Source organism: Papaver somniferum, chromosome 5 (genome assembly GCF_003573695.1).
Source record: "Papaver somniferum cultivar HN1 chromosome 5, ASM357369v1, whole genome shotgun sequence".
Lineage (NCBI taxonomy): Eukaryota > Viridiplantae > Streptophyta > Magnoliopsida > Ranunculales > Papaveraceae > Papaver > Papaver somniferum.
In genome coordinates this window covers 1,915,099-1,932,864 of record NC_039362.1, presented here as the reverse complement: position 1 = coordinate 1,932,864, position 17,766 = coordinate 1,915,099, and the positions used below count along the sequence as shown (strand labels likewise).

Sequence of the window (17,766 nt, the reverse complement as noted above, 5' to 3'; positions counted from 1 at the left end):
AATATGTATTTTTATTAGGAGTCTTAGTCTAGATATTTAGGCACCCTGATTCTAGCACAATTCACATAGTGATAAGAAATTTGCACGCGCACGATCTACCAATACATGTATGGCCTCGATCTTCAAGGTGTTGGATAGGAAGTTACGATTGCCAATCACTTTAGAATACTGAACGAAACTGGACTAGCTTGTTCTTTGGTTGGTTGGGATAGAAGATGGAGGTTACATTAAGAAAGACAACCATCGAATTTAACTGGGTGCATCAAAAAGGGCTACCTCTTGCAAAGTGTCATGTAATCTTTTGTTTCCTTTTGTATTTGTATCAAAAGTGTTTCCTAGTTCAAAAAAAAAAAAAAGAAAAAAAAAAAAAAAAAAAAAAAAGAAAAAATATCAGAAAAATACAAAAAAATCAAGTATTTATCAATTCCATCATCTCTTGTTCCAAAAATAAAAGAGAATTGTCAATGTAAATAAGAGTCATGTAAATAGTCATCTTTTGTTGTTTCGTTGTAATAAGCAAGGAGGGGTGTATGCCATTGATTACAACTAATGAGTAAGAATTGGAAATACCTCCAACTCATTCACATTCTCGTAAAGTCGGACAGCTAGCTAGATTTCGACCTCAGTTCTTAGCTGAGAAACTATCTCTTGGTGATTATAGTCATGACTTCAGATCTTTCTACACATGGTACGAACAGTGTTAGATAACTTACACTCTTATCACATGTCTTTTTTTGATCAGTGTGCAGGATTGTGCCTTCGATAGCTAGATTGACATCTCCATTTTGCTGTGAGCTAACTGTTTTGCACATGTCACGTGAGGAATCTGAGCTTATATTTTGTCTTAGGTTTTGTAGGCACACCTCTGGTAAACCTTCACGAGACTTCACTCGTCCACTAGGGACACTTGTGGTTTAAAAGGCTTAGTGCATACGCTAAATGCATTCGAGAGACCAGCGACAGTGGTATAGTTAGGATTTCCTTAGTTTTGTTTTACTTGAGGACAAGTAAAATTCAGGTTTGGGGGTATTTGATGAGTGCCAAATATTGTATATATTATCCCTTTTTGTTGGCATTTAACTCATCTTTGTGCATAATTCTACATTTTATCCCATATTCTGTATTTTCATTGTTTTCAAGAATAAATATTTTTATTAATTAATTTTGCATTTTTAGGTAATAAATAAAGTTCGGATGAGTCGCGGAGCGAAAAGAGCAGAAAAGTAGTGAAAAGCCGGGAGAAATTACGCAAGGAAGCCGCGAAGAATGGTGCGCACAACCTCATTTTCTACACACAAAAGCGCCTCCGTTCTCAGCCATCAGATCATTTCTCAGAAGCATCCGACGGTCGCTCCTTGCTGATCATCAAAATCTGATGTCTCTGCCAAGCACCACAGCGCTGAAATTCCAAGCCTTCAGATTAGATGGTAGTTGAATCCAACGGTCGCTCCCTTGCTGTGCATCAAAGTTTGATATCTCCGCCTAACACTACAGTACCTAACTCCATCAAGTACCGTTTATTTTGTTGTATCATATAATCCAACGGTCGCTCATCGCTTACCTCCGAACCACCGTCCGATCTACCTACCATCTCCGAATCTCGCAGCTCAGAGTCACAGAACATCAAGACTCGATGCATTCGCCTTACACCCTAGTACCCGAGCCCATCCACCTAACCCAAACACACCCCCTACCCCAAACACAGTCGAGCCATACCCTCTCCACCATCTTCTCCACAGAACCACCGTACACCACCACCTTCTCCACCTGCTCTGACTCCATCACCAACTCCTCTCTACCACCACCACACCTCCACCATCATCACCCCTCACCCCTACCTTCCTACAACTATTACCCATCTTTATAGCCCCCTAATTCGTCAATTTCTCTCCTGCCGAAACCCTAGGTGAATGGTTGACGAATTAGTGAAGCTAGAAAGAGAAATTGAAGGCATGGGAAGGAGCAGAGAAGGGAGAAGAAGCATGGGTTGAAGACGGACTCGTCTTATCACGTTTGGTAAGCTCGAAAATCAAAACCCTAGTCTACTGTCAATTTGGGGATTTTTTGTGTAGAACCCTAATTGTGCTTGTAACTATAAATTGGGACTGTGGGTGTGATGTAAAGACTCATGTTGGGATTAGCCCACATCCAGGACTGCTAAGTTCTGTTAATTCTCTTGTCCTGTTGAATTTTCATGTTTCAGTTAAATGTGCTAGTAGTTAATTCTCTTGCTGTGTTTTGTTAATTTCTTGCTTTGTTCTGTTATATGTTAAATGTTCTGTTAATTTCTTGCTCAGTTAGTATGTTCTGTTAAATGTTCTGTTATAAATATGTTAAATGTTCTGTTATTGTTAGTTCAGTTAGTTGTATCCTGTTTAGATGTTGCTCACTGTTAGTATCAATTCACTATCATGTTTGTTGTTGCTCCTGTCACTGTCAGTTACATGATGGAATGCTAGGCTAGATTTCTTTGAAGCTTTATGCTAATTGTGCAATGGCAAGAAATCAGTGCTCATAGCAAGCTGATTTTCTTGCCATTCTTGTTGTATGCTTAGGTTGCACTTTGATTGAGTATTGGGAGAAGCTAGTGCTTATAGCAAGCTAGTTTTCAACCCATTCTATAGGAATGCCTGTGTTCTGCCTAGTATTGCTTCCTTTCAGTTTCTTCACCACATCCTTGCCCTTGGCTTAAGCCTTGGTTCATCTTATTTTGTTTTGCTTACTGTTGCTTTTGCTTTGTTTTGTTTTTGTTCACTGATTATTGCTGTTTAGTTTTCATTTGCTTTGTTCCATTGTTGTTGCTCCTTGTTATCTGATTTGCTTCCACTTTGGTTCATCTTTAGTTCACTATCATGTGTTGCTGCTTTCCCTGCTACCCACTGCTTTTGCACTGCTTCTGTTGTCAGCAGTTGCTGTTGCCTTCCCTTGCAGCTGCCCTGCTGTGCAGACTTGCTACTTGTTTTCTTGTGCTGCTGTTGCTGCTATCTTTCCTTTCTCCTGCAGCTGCTGTTGCTTGCTGTTACATACCACTGCTGCTTTCCTCTACAGCTGCTGCTGCTGCCACTGCCAGGCTGTTGCTGCTGTCACTTCTTCCACTGCCAAGCCAAGTGCAGCTCCTGCTGTTGTTCTTGCTACTCCTGCAGCCAAGCAAAGGCCTAGTTTAACAACTGAGCCCAAAGCCTAACTCAGTAACCAAGCCCAGAGCATAACTTGGGCTCATCAGCAGACCAAAACCAAAGCCCAGTTGTTTAAGACCAAAGCCCAGTTTAGGTTAGAGCTAAGGCCCAATTCAATTAATTTGTGGGCTTAACCCAAAAACCTGAACTCACTTTAAGGCCAAAGCCCAAAGCTTAAACAAAGAACCAAAGCCCATTTGCACTTTAAATATAACTGAGCCCAAGCTCAGTTCCTTTTTATTGAGAACAAACCCAATAGTACATTAAGCCCAACATTTCCAAAAGGCTTCTAAGCCCAAAGCAAATCTAGGAACCCAATTAGCTAAAACACATTTCCGAAACACACCCGATCTCTGTGGATCGACCCGTACTTGCACATTTGCCACTTTCGACACCGTGCACTTGCGGTATTACTGTAGGCCCCCGTTTTTATTGCGCTTAATTTCTATACCCTTTCGAGGCCTACCAAGTTTGCAGGCATTGATAACTTGTTGGAACCAAAATAGGTTTTCATCATATTACATTGGAACATTTTCTGGTTTCATCATATTTGCGGTTATTTTTTTTTGTTTTCATCTGATATGTTAATTATGGTTACTTTTACGAAAATGATGTACTAATTCCTGCAATATTTTGGAATCCTTTCATCAAAGGCCAAATTCTTATCTAAAGTTTAGTAGTATCTGTTTACTGTGATTAGGTGACAACCGACGATATTTATAAGTAACAACCTATCTTTTTTGTAGACATAAGCTGTAAGGTACTACAAGCTGAAATCATTGAATCAAATAGACATCTTTTTTGTATAAACTGTAATTTGTAATCCTTACAATTAGTCAATAATCATTTTACAGGTAGTTTAAATTTCAAACTAAAAATGAATCTACAAGAAGAAATGTAAAAAAAAAAAAAGTTTGGCACGACATGCGAGTATTATTCTTCTCATTTGCAATATGCTCTCAATTGCTAGCAAAACCATGTAGTTCACTTGCAATAGCCCTTGAATTTCCAGCAACACACTGTTCATTGTGCTCAGCAACCTGCAGTTTAGGGTCAATGTACGCTTCAACATGAATATCCTCTTCCTCTATGCGTTGGACCGGACCTTTTCTTCTTCACTATACTGAAGTAAGAATGATCCCTTACGGTGACCTACATTCATCCGCAGAACACAGGAAAAATAGGAATTCAATTATATTATTTAATGCAACCAAAATTGGTTTCAGCATATTTTCTGATTAAGAAGTGCATCCAAACACGGATTCATTGTTGCCTTTACCTGCGAAAAAACTTATGATTGAAGATTATCAAAAAATTTGAACACTAGGGTACACGTCCAACCCATCCTTTCTTTCAGTGATGTCAGGTGCCTCCTCACATAAATGATGCAACGAGCACCTATTGGGTTTTGTAAGTCTTTTCTTCCCTGTTGTGAAACCAAATGTAAACCATAAGCGAATAATAAATAAAACTGATGAAAACATTGATGAAAGTCATCAACAGAGTTAAGAGAATCGTAGATGAAAATGATGAATGGTTTCATCAGAAAAACCATTAACGAAAATTACCAATCATAGAGTTAAGCGAATCATAGATGAAAATGATGAAGCAAATTCAAAATGATGTAAAGAGCACCTATATGGCTTTGTTTCTCCTTTTTTCCCTGTAACAAGTGACAACAAAGTCATGAAACCATAACCATAACTGAAAAATGATGGAACCAATTCTGGTTTCATCTTTAAAACCTATTCATTACAATTACAAATGACAAATCTTTAAAAGTTTTTTGAACTTAGAAGTGAACCAATAACTGAAAATGATGTAACCAGATTTGGTATCATCAAACAAACAACAAATAAAATCTGGTTTCATCTAAAAAAAAAACCCTGGGTACATCAAAAAACAACATCTGAAATCTGTTACATCAAAAATCAATAACTGAAAATGATGTAACCATATTTCATCAAAAATAACTAGAAATATGCACGGCCAACAGAAAACAGAAGAAATAAACACACCCAAAATTGAGCTGTGAATTTTTTAAAAATACAACCATGAATTAGTTTTCAATTAAAATCAAATGAAAACTTAACCTAACAAATGAAACGTAAAAGCAAAACAGAAAACCCAAAAAATCAAATGAAACCTAAACCTAATCATTTCACATTCAATCGAAAAAAAAAATGAAACATAAATCGTTAAAGAATAAGAATTGATACGATTTATTACCTTTTGGAACTGGTTTCAAAATTTTCTTTCGCTTTTCATCTTTCTTTTTCTCCTGTTGACTTCGTTTCTTTACCGTTTTTGTTGTTTTAGACAAATTAAGTCAGAAAATTGAAGCGGGTTAGGTAAGAATATGCTTCAATGGTTGAAGTAAGTAACCATTGAAGAAGAGAAGAAGGGAAATCGAGAATCTGATGTTTTGTCTACGGGATGAATACAAATATGATATTTCTGGGCTTTGAGAGAGTTAGAGCAGAGGTTTTAATTCACCTTTTGTCCGTTATGGAGGAAGATGCACGTTGAAAAGCAATAAATACGTGAAGCGTTTTTTTTCCAGTGTTTTTTGGGTTGAATTAGAAAAGGGGTAGTTTAGATTGGTTTTTATATCACTTTTGTTTGGATAAGTTTTTTTTGGATATATAGTGACACCTTTGCGGTTATAACGCGCGACCCGTTTACATACAGGCATGAGTGAGGCGGATCCCGTTGCCATGAGCTTCTCTCAAAAGATTTGGCAGGATCATCCTGGCCGTCAGATAGAGATGTAAATAGAATATGTTGATAATTTAGATTTCTCAAAATTGTTTGAAGTATATTGATCCTTTTGATGTGTTTTTCCTTCTCTCCTCTTGTTCTTCCATGAGATAACGCAAACATCTCCCATTTGGTTTGATCATTTTAATTAGTTTTGGTAGAATGTCACATAGGTATAGTTGATGCATAATGATAACAATGATTATAACGGCTGCTTGACTTTACGGCCTAAACTGCAACCAGACGACGAAAACACTGATGCAACTATAACTACGAAATTGTTGAGCATCCTCTCTAGTTTTAGTAGATCTCGCTTGGTCTAATTGAAATCATGCATGCACCGCAATGACTTTAATTTGCTTGTTTGGTTTTCCCTTCTTCGTTGGTGTGGTGTGTTTGTTTTTCTGTTGGAAACCCAGCACATGAATGTCCCTTGTTCTGTTTGTTTATAATTTTGGAAGTTGGTGAAAAATAATCACTGCCCGATCATAAAATTAAGCAGATATGAGACCAAGCGCCATCCCTAAACAGGGTATCTATCTCCATATCCAACCTGTAAAGTACTTGATACTACACCAGTAAATGGCTGGAAGAACAGATTTCACAATTTTTATTGTTTGTACATTCCAAGTAACCTGTTCCTCTTTTGTTACGCTATTATTTATTTTGAGTTTTAAGAGCAAATTCAGACACAAGTTTATTTTGACGATCGATGGCTACTCTTAAGACACTAGTAAGCTTTCAAAAAGGTTATATCCAGTGATAATATCTCAGAACTAAGCAAGTAATGCCAATACGAAAATCAATTGAAAAGCTTCCTCTAAAATAAAAGATGAAGATTTTTGTGTGATCAATTTCGGAATTTATTGCTTATGTTTCTTGTAAGACTCTATGTTTCAAACTGATATTCTTGTTCTGTGGATGGCTAGAATAAAAACCTGATAAAATTATATGTAGGTTTAGTAAACTGATGGGATGCAGATTGTGACTTGTATGCATAATTCATCGGATTCTCTGTTTTTCGGTACTCAAAACTATTATCGTTTCGTATTTCTATATCATAAAAGAGACTCTTAGTGTCTATAACGAGACGACTGAGTTTGACCGCAAAAGACGATAAGAAATAAGACCCATCCAGCACCCCAGTGCTTTACCCCCCTTAACTCAAAAGATCAAGGTTTAGCTGTTATTTCTCTTAAAAAGCTTTGCTTTTTTTTTTCTCTGTTTTAAAGTTTTTTTTGAATCTTTGTATGTGTAGATCTGTGATTTCTGATCTTTATTCTTGTTGTTTTTCGTTAGCTTTTTTGTTTTGTTTTGTTGATGGCAGATACGACGAATAAGGCAAGGTATCATTCTGAGAGCAAAAAGGCTTATAGAAAAAAGCTAAAAAAGAACAAAAGGGAAAAGGCTAAATTAGAGAAACTTCGAATCGTAAGGTCTGTTGAGGAAAAGGAGGAGGAGGCTTATGAAATCATTACATCAGGGTATGTTTTTTTCTTCATTTATGCTATTTGATTTACTGAAATTAGCATCCAATCGAACTTGTTTTTTAAGTCAGCAGCATTTTGGTGTGTAATCTAGACGAACCCATAATTAAGCTTTAGCAAACCTCACATCAAATGGTTGAAACTTTCTTCTGTCGATGCATCTTGAAGTAATTGAAATTCCTCTTTCCTTCATATTCTTATCATATTCTCATCAGAAGCACAAGCTCCACTTGAGATGAAAGTAAAGTACCACTAGATTTCCATAGTTGATCACCATTTCCACTAAATTTTGCTATATTGTTGGTGCATTTGTCTAACATGAGATTCGGGATAGATGATTGTCGAAGAAACGGAGTTGTCCATTTTCTCATTTGTTAGATCTCCAGTTTTGTTGTTCAATAAGCATATTGATTGATTGATGCTGTAAATCATACATGGGAAAATGAATTTTGTTTGTGTTATTCTTGAAATTTCGAAAGCAATTTGTTATCTTTCTGTACCACAGGAACTGGATTTTAATGTATAGTTATTATTCCACTCAGCTGATTGATTCAGTGGTTCCTCGGCAAAGAATTGAATCATTGGTCATTCTTGATAAAATGCAGATGAATGGGAGACTGGACCATCTCTCCCTTTATCTCGTAGCTCAGGTGTCCACTCAAATTATTTGAATATTTTGTTTCCCAATGTTTGCTCCTGCAAATTTTGGGAAACATGTTCCGCAATTTCGGAATTGATGCATCAACAGAATTAGGATTTTCCTTTTACACCTTACCAGTCCAAATTCTCTCGTTCACTTCATTAGTTGGAACTTGGTAAATCACTAGTATCTATGCCTATAGAAATATAACTTTCAATACTGATTTGCTTTGCACAGACCTGCTTCTCTGCACAGAATTGAGTGTTTGAGCGAGAGGTGTACTACTACTACTACACCAACAGAGATTTTCCTGTTCCTATTACTCATCTTCTCTCTTCAGTGGTGCATTTAAGATCATTAACTGCTTCATTTTTGTGTTTCCATATTTATGTTACAGTCCCACTGTAGAAGAACTTGAGATTAGTAAACTCGAGCACGACCCTTCCTCAAACAGTACTTCTACATCTATCCCCGAAGAAGATCTCGAAGAACTGATGACTTCCATCAAGAAAGATCCATTCTTGAAACCTATTCTGGAAGATCAAGGTATTTCTCTTAAAAAACTTCGCCTTTTGTCAGTTTCAGGGTAAGGCAAGGTATCGCACTGAGAGCAAAAAGGCATATAAAAAAAACCTAAAAAAGAACAAGAGGGAAAAAGCTAAATTACAGAAACTTCAAACTGTAAGGTCTGAGGAGGAAAAGGTGGAGGAGGCTTATGAAATCACTATATCAGGGTATGTTTATTTATTTATTTATGAAATCACTAAATTTTGCTACATAGTTGGTGCATTTGTCTAACATGAGATTGGGGATAGATGATTGTCGAAGAGACGCAGTTGTCCATTTTCGCATTTGTTAGATTTCCAGTTTTGTTGTTCAATAAGCATATTGATTGATTGGTGCTGTAAATCATAGATAAATTTGTTTGTGTTATTCTTGAAATTTCTAAAGCAATTTGTTGTCTTTCTGTACCACACGAACTGAATTTTAATGTGTAGTTATTATTCCTTCTTATGGCACAATTAGATGCATCTTGAAACACTTGAAATTCCTCTTTCCATCATATTCTCATCAGAAGCACAAGCTCCACTTACCAATTTCTACGTTTGACTTGCTATCATAATGAGGTAAAAGTAAGAGTACGCAGTGGATCACCATTTCCAATAAATTTGCTGCATTTTGTCTAATGTGAGATTGGGGATAGATGATTATCGAAGAGACGCGGTTGTCTATTTCTCCATTTGTTAGATTTCCAGTTTTTGTTGTTCAATAAGCATATTGATTGATTGACTTGTGTTGAATTTGATTGGTGCTGTGAATTGTAGATGGGAAAATGAGTTTTGTTTGCGTTATTCTAGTAATTCTCAAAAGCAATTTGTTGTCTTTCTATACCACACGACTGGATTTTAGTGTGTCGTTATTATCTAGTCAGTTTGAGCTGATTGAATTGAATCACCCGTCATTCTTGATAAACATCCAGATGTCTCTTTCTTTATCTCATAGCTCAGGTGTCCTGCTGCAGGGTAGAACTGCATCATGTCCTCTCAAATGAGTTGAATATATTTTTCAGAAGTTGGCGCAGGCAATGGGTTTTGGAGTTTTAGGAGACAATGTTAGTTCAGTTGAAGATAATGCATCGAATGCTGATGCAGAAAGATTACACTGCTAAATAGGTTGAGGCAATTCTTACCAATTGTAATTTTTTGTTTCTTTGGTATTTTTTGACAGGCAGTGCATGGTATTTGGTGTCGTCTGATCCCCATGGTATTTGGTGTTGTCTGAACCCCATGGTATTAACCCGTGGCATTTGGTGCCGGATGAATACTACGGAACGGGAAGTTGTTTCCATTGGTGCCGTATGAATACTATGGAGCGTGAGCATGAATTTGTGTACGTAGATATACAACAAATCTGCTTTTGAGAATTACTTGGATAGCAAACAGATTTTCCATGATTTTTATTTAAAATTCAAGGACAATGAAGTCATGTTTGTTTGTTGATGGTGTCATGAAAGTTAATGTGATCAAGAGTCAAAACAGATTCTGCAACTTTAGCACCACCTTCTTCTTCAGCGGCAGAGATCAATCTTGGTGATGAGATACATAGGATTAAAGCTAATGCCACACTGAAAAAGTTTGAGAACTTCATTTTTACTACTATGCTCATTAGACAACAACCAGTCGCAAGTGAGATTTATATAGTAAAAGTCAACGGACAGAGAATATAGCAAAAAGGGTAGAGACTGGACAGTAACGAGCATAGTCGAAGTAAATTTATCAACTTCGACTGCCGTGAGGATTCATTTTTTTCCTCCCTTGTGGTCACTGCACGTGAAATCATGTAATTGTCTGTTTTATTTTCTTTCTTGGGTCTTTCGAGACACTGAGATCTAAGCAGACTGCATCCCCATTGTCTGCCATGACTTTTCATTTATGCAGTCAGTGTGATGGATCATCATTTACGAGTCCTCCCCTCGAGGATGTCAAAGCTTTCGTGGATCACATGTCCCGATTTAAAATCCATCAATTAACTTAATTAAAAACAGATATGGATTTTGGACAGCTGATTAAAATAACCAAGGTCACACCTAACATTTTGGATATATGTTGGGCTTATGAAGCTCGTTTCTCGGAAATACAATTAAAAATGAAATATCCGCTTTTGGAGCTGCATCCCGGGGACAAGAGCATATCACTCTCGAATATTTTATTCCAGCCAAGTATATTAATTGATGAACCATTTACGGCGAGGACTTTAAATTTTTCATCTACCCTGTTGAGGCTGACAAGCTAGCCAAATGGAGCCATGTTAACAAAGGTTTTTCTATTTATTTATTTTTGTGGTTAGGCAAAGTATTTTGGTTGGGCGGTTTGCTTTTGTAAAACTCAACAAATCTCTCCCTAATCAATAGGGTCTCTTGCTTTTTGTAAAGCTAAAATCATGTAGATTATCATAATGCAGTTCTGTTGAAGATTCTAGAATCGTCTGATTGAATGACTTAATACAGATAAACAAAGACGGGTCAGTGTAGAGTCCCTTAAAAGCAGTCTGTGTCCATTTCCCTTCTCCTACACTAAACGATTGGCCTAATTACCAAAAATATGATATTTTTTGGTGTGTCTTTCAAAAATATCAAAAACTTAAATTAATACACGAATATGGGATAGTGTACCATTTTTACCCTTAATAAGTAACTTTATTACATTTTTGTCCTAAAAATTAGCGGACCTTTCATTTTTTTTGTTATTGTTTTCAAATATTATCATGGGTAAATAAATTGGTTAATGCTAGTGCCTTCGTGAATAAGGAAGGTAAAACGAATGAAACCAAAACTATTCTTAGAAAAGGTATTTCCAGGCTTCCAACTAACTTCTTGTAAGTTTGTTTAAGCAATTCGTCTGTTGCTTAAAATTGCGGGAAAAAAAAATGTTTATTGATTTATTTATTTTTGCGGGAAAAAAAATTGCGGGAAACATAAATTACAAAAATTGCGGGAAAAAAAATGTTTATTGATTTCTTTATTTTTTTCCTGTTGTATAGTTTTTGGTTTTTGTGTAGCTACATTGGTAAAAATTAATTGTGTTGTATCTAACTTTATTTTGTACTTTTAATTAAATCATAACTTCTTTTAAGCTAAAAAAATAAAATATTTTCTTTATTGTTAACGTCCACAATCAAAAGTCCAGACCTCTAACTGGACTTTTTGAAATTATTCAAAAATACTATAATTGGAATTTGTTTTCAAAAACTCGGGTCAAAAGGTCGGACTTTTTCTTGTTAAATTCTGGACTTTTTAAAACACCCAAATATGAGTTGCCATATAGGGACCACATAAGTTCAGGAAGGTCTTGACCATTAGACCAAGAGTCTGGGCCTTAGGTGCCAAGGAAGCACCACGTAGATTTAGGAAGGTCCTGACTTTTAAAACTAAGGTCTGGACCATACCATTTATGTCATCAATCGGTTTATTGTTATTTAATTTATTTAATCTTACATTTGTATTAAACCTCTGTCTCCACGAAAATTTGCACTTTCACGTCTTAATTTTTCATTCTTACATTATTTCATTTTTCCATTCCTTCCTCGTTGAAGTATACCAGCAGTCTATCCCTACCACTTCTTCTAAATTTCTTACCAGTATATCACTCACATTCATTTCCGGGTACACAGAGAATTCAAACATCATAATTTTTTCCCTTTTCCTAGTTTACTTGATTCGGTTAGAAAAAGTAAAGACTAAAAGTATAATTAATCTTCTCAGCTCCCAATTGTCTTGCTTTTTTTTTGTTTTGTTTCTTTTTTTATTTTGGATTTGTATCTCTTCTGTCACGCTCCCAGAGTTCTTCTTTTAATCGATTATGATTTTCTGTTAAAAGAAATGAAAACATTATTGCTCATTTACTGTTTGATAAAATGCTTACTGTCTCTTTTTTGACTTAATATGTTGGTCCAGTTATACCCCTTTTTCTATGATGAATCATGTAGGAACACCAAGTGGATTTGCAAGCCGAGGACCTTGCTCACAGGATTGGTTAAAGAAGTTCAAGTCTTTTGCTTCACAGAGGGTTTTTTTTTCCTTGTTCTATTATCCATACCCAGTGTTTGTATTTTAAGACCTCATCTCCAAATATCTTGTTTGTTTGATGCACAATGATATTTAATTGTACCAGAGAGGAAAAGGTGATTGAGAGGACTTACAAGAAGCTTGAACTTGATTCTTTAGTGATTCAAGGACGACGACTAGCTGCGTAAAAAAAAAGTAAGAGGTGTCAATCCTTGCTATTTAACAGGCTCTGGTTAATTTCTCATTGGGATGCCGGAAGCAATATTGCTAACCATTTTAGGTTTATCACTGAATTATTATGCATCTTGGTGTACCTATTAGTTATAATTCATTTGTAAGTGTTCTTTTTTATTATTAATCTCACAAATTATTAATCTCACATTATTGTTTTCCAGAGATCCCTCCAAATGTGCTTTCGTAAGCCGCTGCCATATCAGGTGTTTCAAGTGTATCCTATAAGTCAACGGAAGCTGAAGGAACTTGGTTGTTACACACTATCACAAGTATTCGCTGGAGCCGTTCTTGGAATTTTGATAGCTTTCTTTTGTTGCCAAGGTTGCTTGACATACACATAAGTTGGCAATGTACTGAAGAGCTGGAACTGTAGATGCGACAGTTCCTCGACGAGAGCTTTTCAGTTTTCCACCTTTTCCTGTGTAATGCTTGTGCAACTTCTTTGATTTTTAGTCAATTCATGCATTGAAAATCTCATTTACTTGTGATTCTTGCTGTATTTGAACTATTTCGAGGTTGTAAAGAGCTAGAGAAAATACACTTAAAACTAAATTTCTATGTTTAATATTAAATTTAAGAAACCTAGGGTTGGATAACTGAGATAGATACCGAAGGCGCTACCTATTTATCATCCAGTCATATTTCATTTTTGTTAAATTTCTAGCTAGGGTTTCTATAAACAAGTTATTCATAATTTTTGGTATTAGTCTGTTAGATAGTCTAGTAGTATGCATCTAACTTCCCGAATTTAACGAGGGCTTGGCAAAGATTTATTAATTTTTCACGTGTTTATTTTGAATAATGTTAGGGTACTTGAGCTTCCTCTGGGGGAATTTTGTAAGCAAGGTTTCCTGCTAGGTAATGCATCGGAAGCAGGATTGATTAAGCCAGGTAACGTGCAAGACATTGATGCGGGCAACGTTTGGTATCATGTTGCATGGCGCGTTGTTTATAGGGTAAACCAGGTATATTATTGGTTCTCTCCCAAGCCTTTCTGTTTTATGGTTTAGATGAGTTTTATCTGAATTCTGTGATTTAATGTTTCACGGCATTGAGGTCACTAACAGAGCCTAAATTCGGGTCACTAACAGAGCCTAACAACAAGATGGAATATGTACCTATTGATTAACAGAGTTGCTAGCATTTGCGTAGCTTTGCATTTAACGGAAGATAATGTCCCGATGAGAAATAGGGAAAATTTTATCAATTTATTTGTTTGCTGCCGCCCAAGCAGACAAACATTTCAAGTACAACAACATGGTTTGACCATTATAAAACGAAATGTGTTATTTCAGACCAGATATGGTGGAACCAGAACATATGATGGTGTCCTTAGGAGGATTAGATCATAATATGTTGTTTGTATATTGCATTGTAATTTACATGCAGCTGCAGTACTGTTTATTTCGGTCAAAATAGTTTTGTTTTCTTCTCTCAGTCAGTCAGTCGTCAGTACTCTTTAGGTCGGAAATGTTCTTTCTTTAGCTCATGGTCTTGAGTATTGCAGACTATTTAGTCTCCAATATTAATTTGAGTCGATAGTACATTGATCATTAAGAATACTCAATGTTTCACTGTATGAATGCAGAGGGAGCCACCTCACCACACTTAACATGGAGCAAATACGTGGAATTCAATTTATAATTGACCGGGGAGCCCAACAACTCTTATTCGATATTGAGTACTTGAGTAATTTGTTGAGTATAAGTAAATAGAGAAGTTTAGAGGTCCTTATGTGAAGATTGTTTATCCTTTTTACTTAAGAGCTAGAAATATAGATGCAACAGTTCTTTGGCGAGAGCTTTACAGTCTTCCACCTTTTCCTGTGTAATGCTTGTGTTGAAACTTGTTTTCCCTTTAATCAATTCATGCGTTAACAATCTCATTTACTTGTGACTCTTCCTGTATTTGGAGTATTTCGAGGTTGTAAAGAGCTAAAAAAATACACTTCACTAAATTTCGAGGTTTAATTTGTTGTTGTTGGTATCTGCTAAATGTATTCATATCCCTGTTGATCCTTTGTTGCATCATAACTCTTTTTCGCAGAACCATGTATCTTGCCTGCTTATTTCTTGGAGAACTGATGCAGGTCAAATTTTTTACACCGCATACAGGGCATTTTTACTTTTTCTAAGTCTTGGTACATATGCTTGCTGCTTAGGAAATACCCGTGAATCTTGAATTAAGGATGCAACAAAATTTCCTACATTGCTTACTTCTAAATGTTATCTTTTTTATTCTTTAACTATCGATATCTATTCACATTGATTCTTTTTATACCATTGTCATACTCTGGTTTGAGTTGATGTCCCGAGGCTTCCCTAGGTGATGGACTTTTGTCGCTAACTTGTAAATTGTAATTTGTTGGTTCGTGTAGAGCTCAGATTATAATTGGCGAAATACTTTTCAGATTTCGATTTAGTAATGTGCAGATACTGAATCGGGGAATTTATAGTGATCTGGTCCATTTTCTGTAAATTAGATGCAGAATGAAAATTCTTTATACCAAGCTAGTAAGAAGGAACAGTGACCAGAATAACCTTTAACCAGAATAGCAAATAGAGATTAGACGCGCAAGTAAAAGAAACTGAAAGGCACAATCGGCTGCACTCGAAAACCTTGAACCAAAATAGCAAATATTAGACGCGCAGGTAAAAGAAACTGATATGCATTTATATAATTAAACTTAACCAACAAGAACAGCAAGGTAAACCCTAACTTTTTAGTTATCATCAAGCATATAAAAAAAGTAAATCAAGCCCTAAAATAAATATTAAAAAGCGGAAGGAAAACAACAAGGTCAAGAGATTAACCAATAAAGAAGAAGAACAGATTAGAATAAAGAGTTGAAATTGAGAGAAACGATGGTGATAAAGACAGATTTATAGGGGAAATTGACAAAGAACGGGGATTTCATTTAATGAAAAGTAACCTAGTAATGCGGATCTGGTCATATGGATTGCAATCTCATTCTGACAGAGAGAGTTGGCCCGTCTGATTGAAATTTAACAATGGTCTGGATCTCATTTTATTTTGTCATACAGATTGCGACTCGTGTTCCGTTTTTTTCCTTTTTTTTTCTTGATGTAATCTCATACGTCCTTAATTTTTGATCTTACGGTCATATTTGACTATAATATATGTTATTTTTATTTATTTATTTGTTGCTAAATTCGGCCAACAATATTTAGCAAAAAGGTGTTTGAACGCAGCTTGTTGTTAGGTTACCAATCAACAACTCTATTTAAATCATAATTTAATATGTAATTGATTATATTTTTTTACTAACAATGAATCTTATATATATATATATATATATCTTTTGGAGTATTCATATTCCATAAAATTCCACATTGATAATTGTCATGTTCAATTCCAAATGATATCAGAAGAAGAATTCAAGGAATATTGACTTAGTTCAATCCCAAAAGATATCCAATGATTTAGGCCTTCCATATAGATTATGAGCAATTGAAGATGTCATCAAGTACATTTTGGTTGACAAATAGAATTTAAATATAAAGTCTGATTAGCGGGAGACGACATGAAGTATATTTTGGTTCACAAAAAGAAATGGGCCGTTTGATTGAAATATAATAACGGCCGGGATATCATTTTGTCTGGTCATACAAATTGCGATTTGTGTGCCAAATTTCTTTTTCTTTTTTCGTTGGATATCATGATATCGATCCGAATTATTTTCTATTGATCCGAATTATTTTCTTTTTTTCGTTGGCATCAAGGCATGTCCAATGACACTAACCAAAGAATATTAGGAATGTTGATTTAGGTCAACCCGAAATGATATCCAATGATATAAGATGAAGAATTTTGATTGATCGCGGATGTCATGAACTATTTTTGTCCACATTTGTAGATTTAGACTTTCGTTGTAAATTCTGACAAATCGAAGATACCATCAAATATGTTTTGGTTGGCATTTAGAGTTATAAGTATAAATTCCGATTAATATGCCAAGAAGTATATTTTGGTCCACATTAGCATAATCATAATAAAGGCATCAAGTATAATTAATTAAAAATATTATCATGTACATTTTAGTAGACATATAAAGTTCAAGTATAAAGTGCGGTTATATCTTGAAATGTATGTTGGTCTACATTAATAGATATAGACCTTCTTCATAGATTCTAATTAGTCGAAGATGTCATGAAGTATATTTTGGTCCACATTAGTAGATTTAGACTTTCTCCATAGATTTAGATTAATTGAAGATACCATCAAATACATTTTGGTTGACGTTTATAGTTCATGTATAAATTCCGGTTATATCTTGAAGCATATTTTAGTCTGCGTAAATAGGTTTAGACTTTCACAATAAATTCTAATTAGTCGAAGATGTGATCAAGTACATTTACTAAGCCAAAATCTTCACCAGAGATCTAAACCTATCAATCTTTGTCACATCATACTTAATTATATCTTTCACTGAGTCGAAATTTTCATTGGAGCCCTAAAAATACCGATATTGGTTATATTGTCCTTACTTACCGCATTCCACTAAGTCAAAATCTTCACCACATCCCTAAACCTACTATATTATCCTTAATGAGCTCTTACGCTAAGTCAAAATCTTTACATGAACCCTAAATCTACCTTCACTGGACTTTGAAAAAAAATTTAATCAAATGACAATGACGATTATAAAATTTATTTTTCATCCTTCCAATTCATTCTTATATATTATTTGAGTTTATGAATCTTTAGTTCGATGTAGATCAAAAATATAACTTTAAACGAGTGTTTAATAACTAATGTTAAAATCTTGTTAATTATCTTATTGGATACTCCTCGATTTGTTACAGGTCAAAATAACAATCCTTACACGAGTTTTTAATCTTTAGACTTTTAATTAGAATTATGACTGACCTTGGTGATCCGAAA

At 35.3% G+C, this 17,766-nt stretch overlaps 1 protein-coding gene and 2 long non-coding RNA genes across 5 annotated transcripts; 2 read left to right on the top strand and 1 right to left on the bottom strand.

The window, feature by feature from the left end:
* Positions 1–3,955: 3,955 nt before the first annotated feature.
* Positions 3,956–5,667, bottom strand: LOC113277210. Its single transcript, XR_003324786.1, has 4 exons — positions 5,406–5,667; positions 4,745–4,839; positions 4,456–4,602; positions 3,956–4,328 (listed from the first exon to the last, which is right to left on the bottom strand). It is a non-coding gene; the product is annotated as an uncharacterized LOC113277210 (long non-coding RNA).
* Positions 5,668–6,648: 981 nt separating this feature from the next.
* On the top strand, positions 6,649–10,047 carry LOC113277172. Its single transcript, XM_026526331.1, has 5 exons — positions 6,649–6,669; positions 7,050–7,113; positions 7,264–7,420; positions 8,461–8,609; positions 9,792–10,047. The coding sequence occupies exons 1-5, from the start codon at positions 6,649–6,651 to the stop codon at positions 9,923–9,925; spliced, it is 525 nt and encodes a 174-aa protein (XP_026382116.1). The 3' UTR covers positions 9,926–10,047.
* A 2,034-nt stretch (positions 10,048–12,081) lies between these two features.
* LOC113277209 lies at positions 12,082–14,750 on the top strand. Of its 3 annotated transcripts, none has more exons than XR_003324785.1 (4): positions 12,082–12,628; positions 12,734–12,822; positions 13,023–13,826; positions 14,450–14,750. It is a non-coding gene; the product is annotated as an uncharacterized LOC113277209 (long non-coding RNA). The 3 variants fall into 3 exon arrangements; XR_003324784.1 differs by having other exon boundaries at positions 12,082–12,822; positions 13,023–13,283; positions 13,670–13,826; XR_003324783.1 differs by having other exon boundaries at positions 12,082–12,822.
* The last annotated feature ends 3,016 nt before the right edge of the window (positions 14,751–17,766 follow it).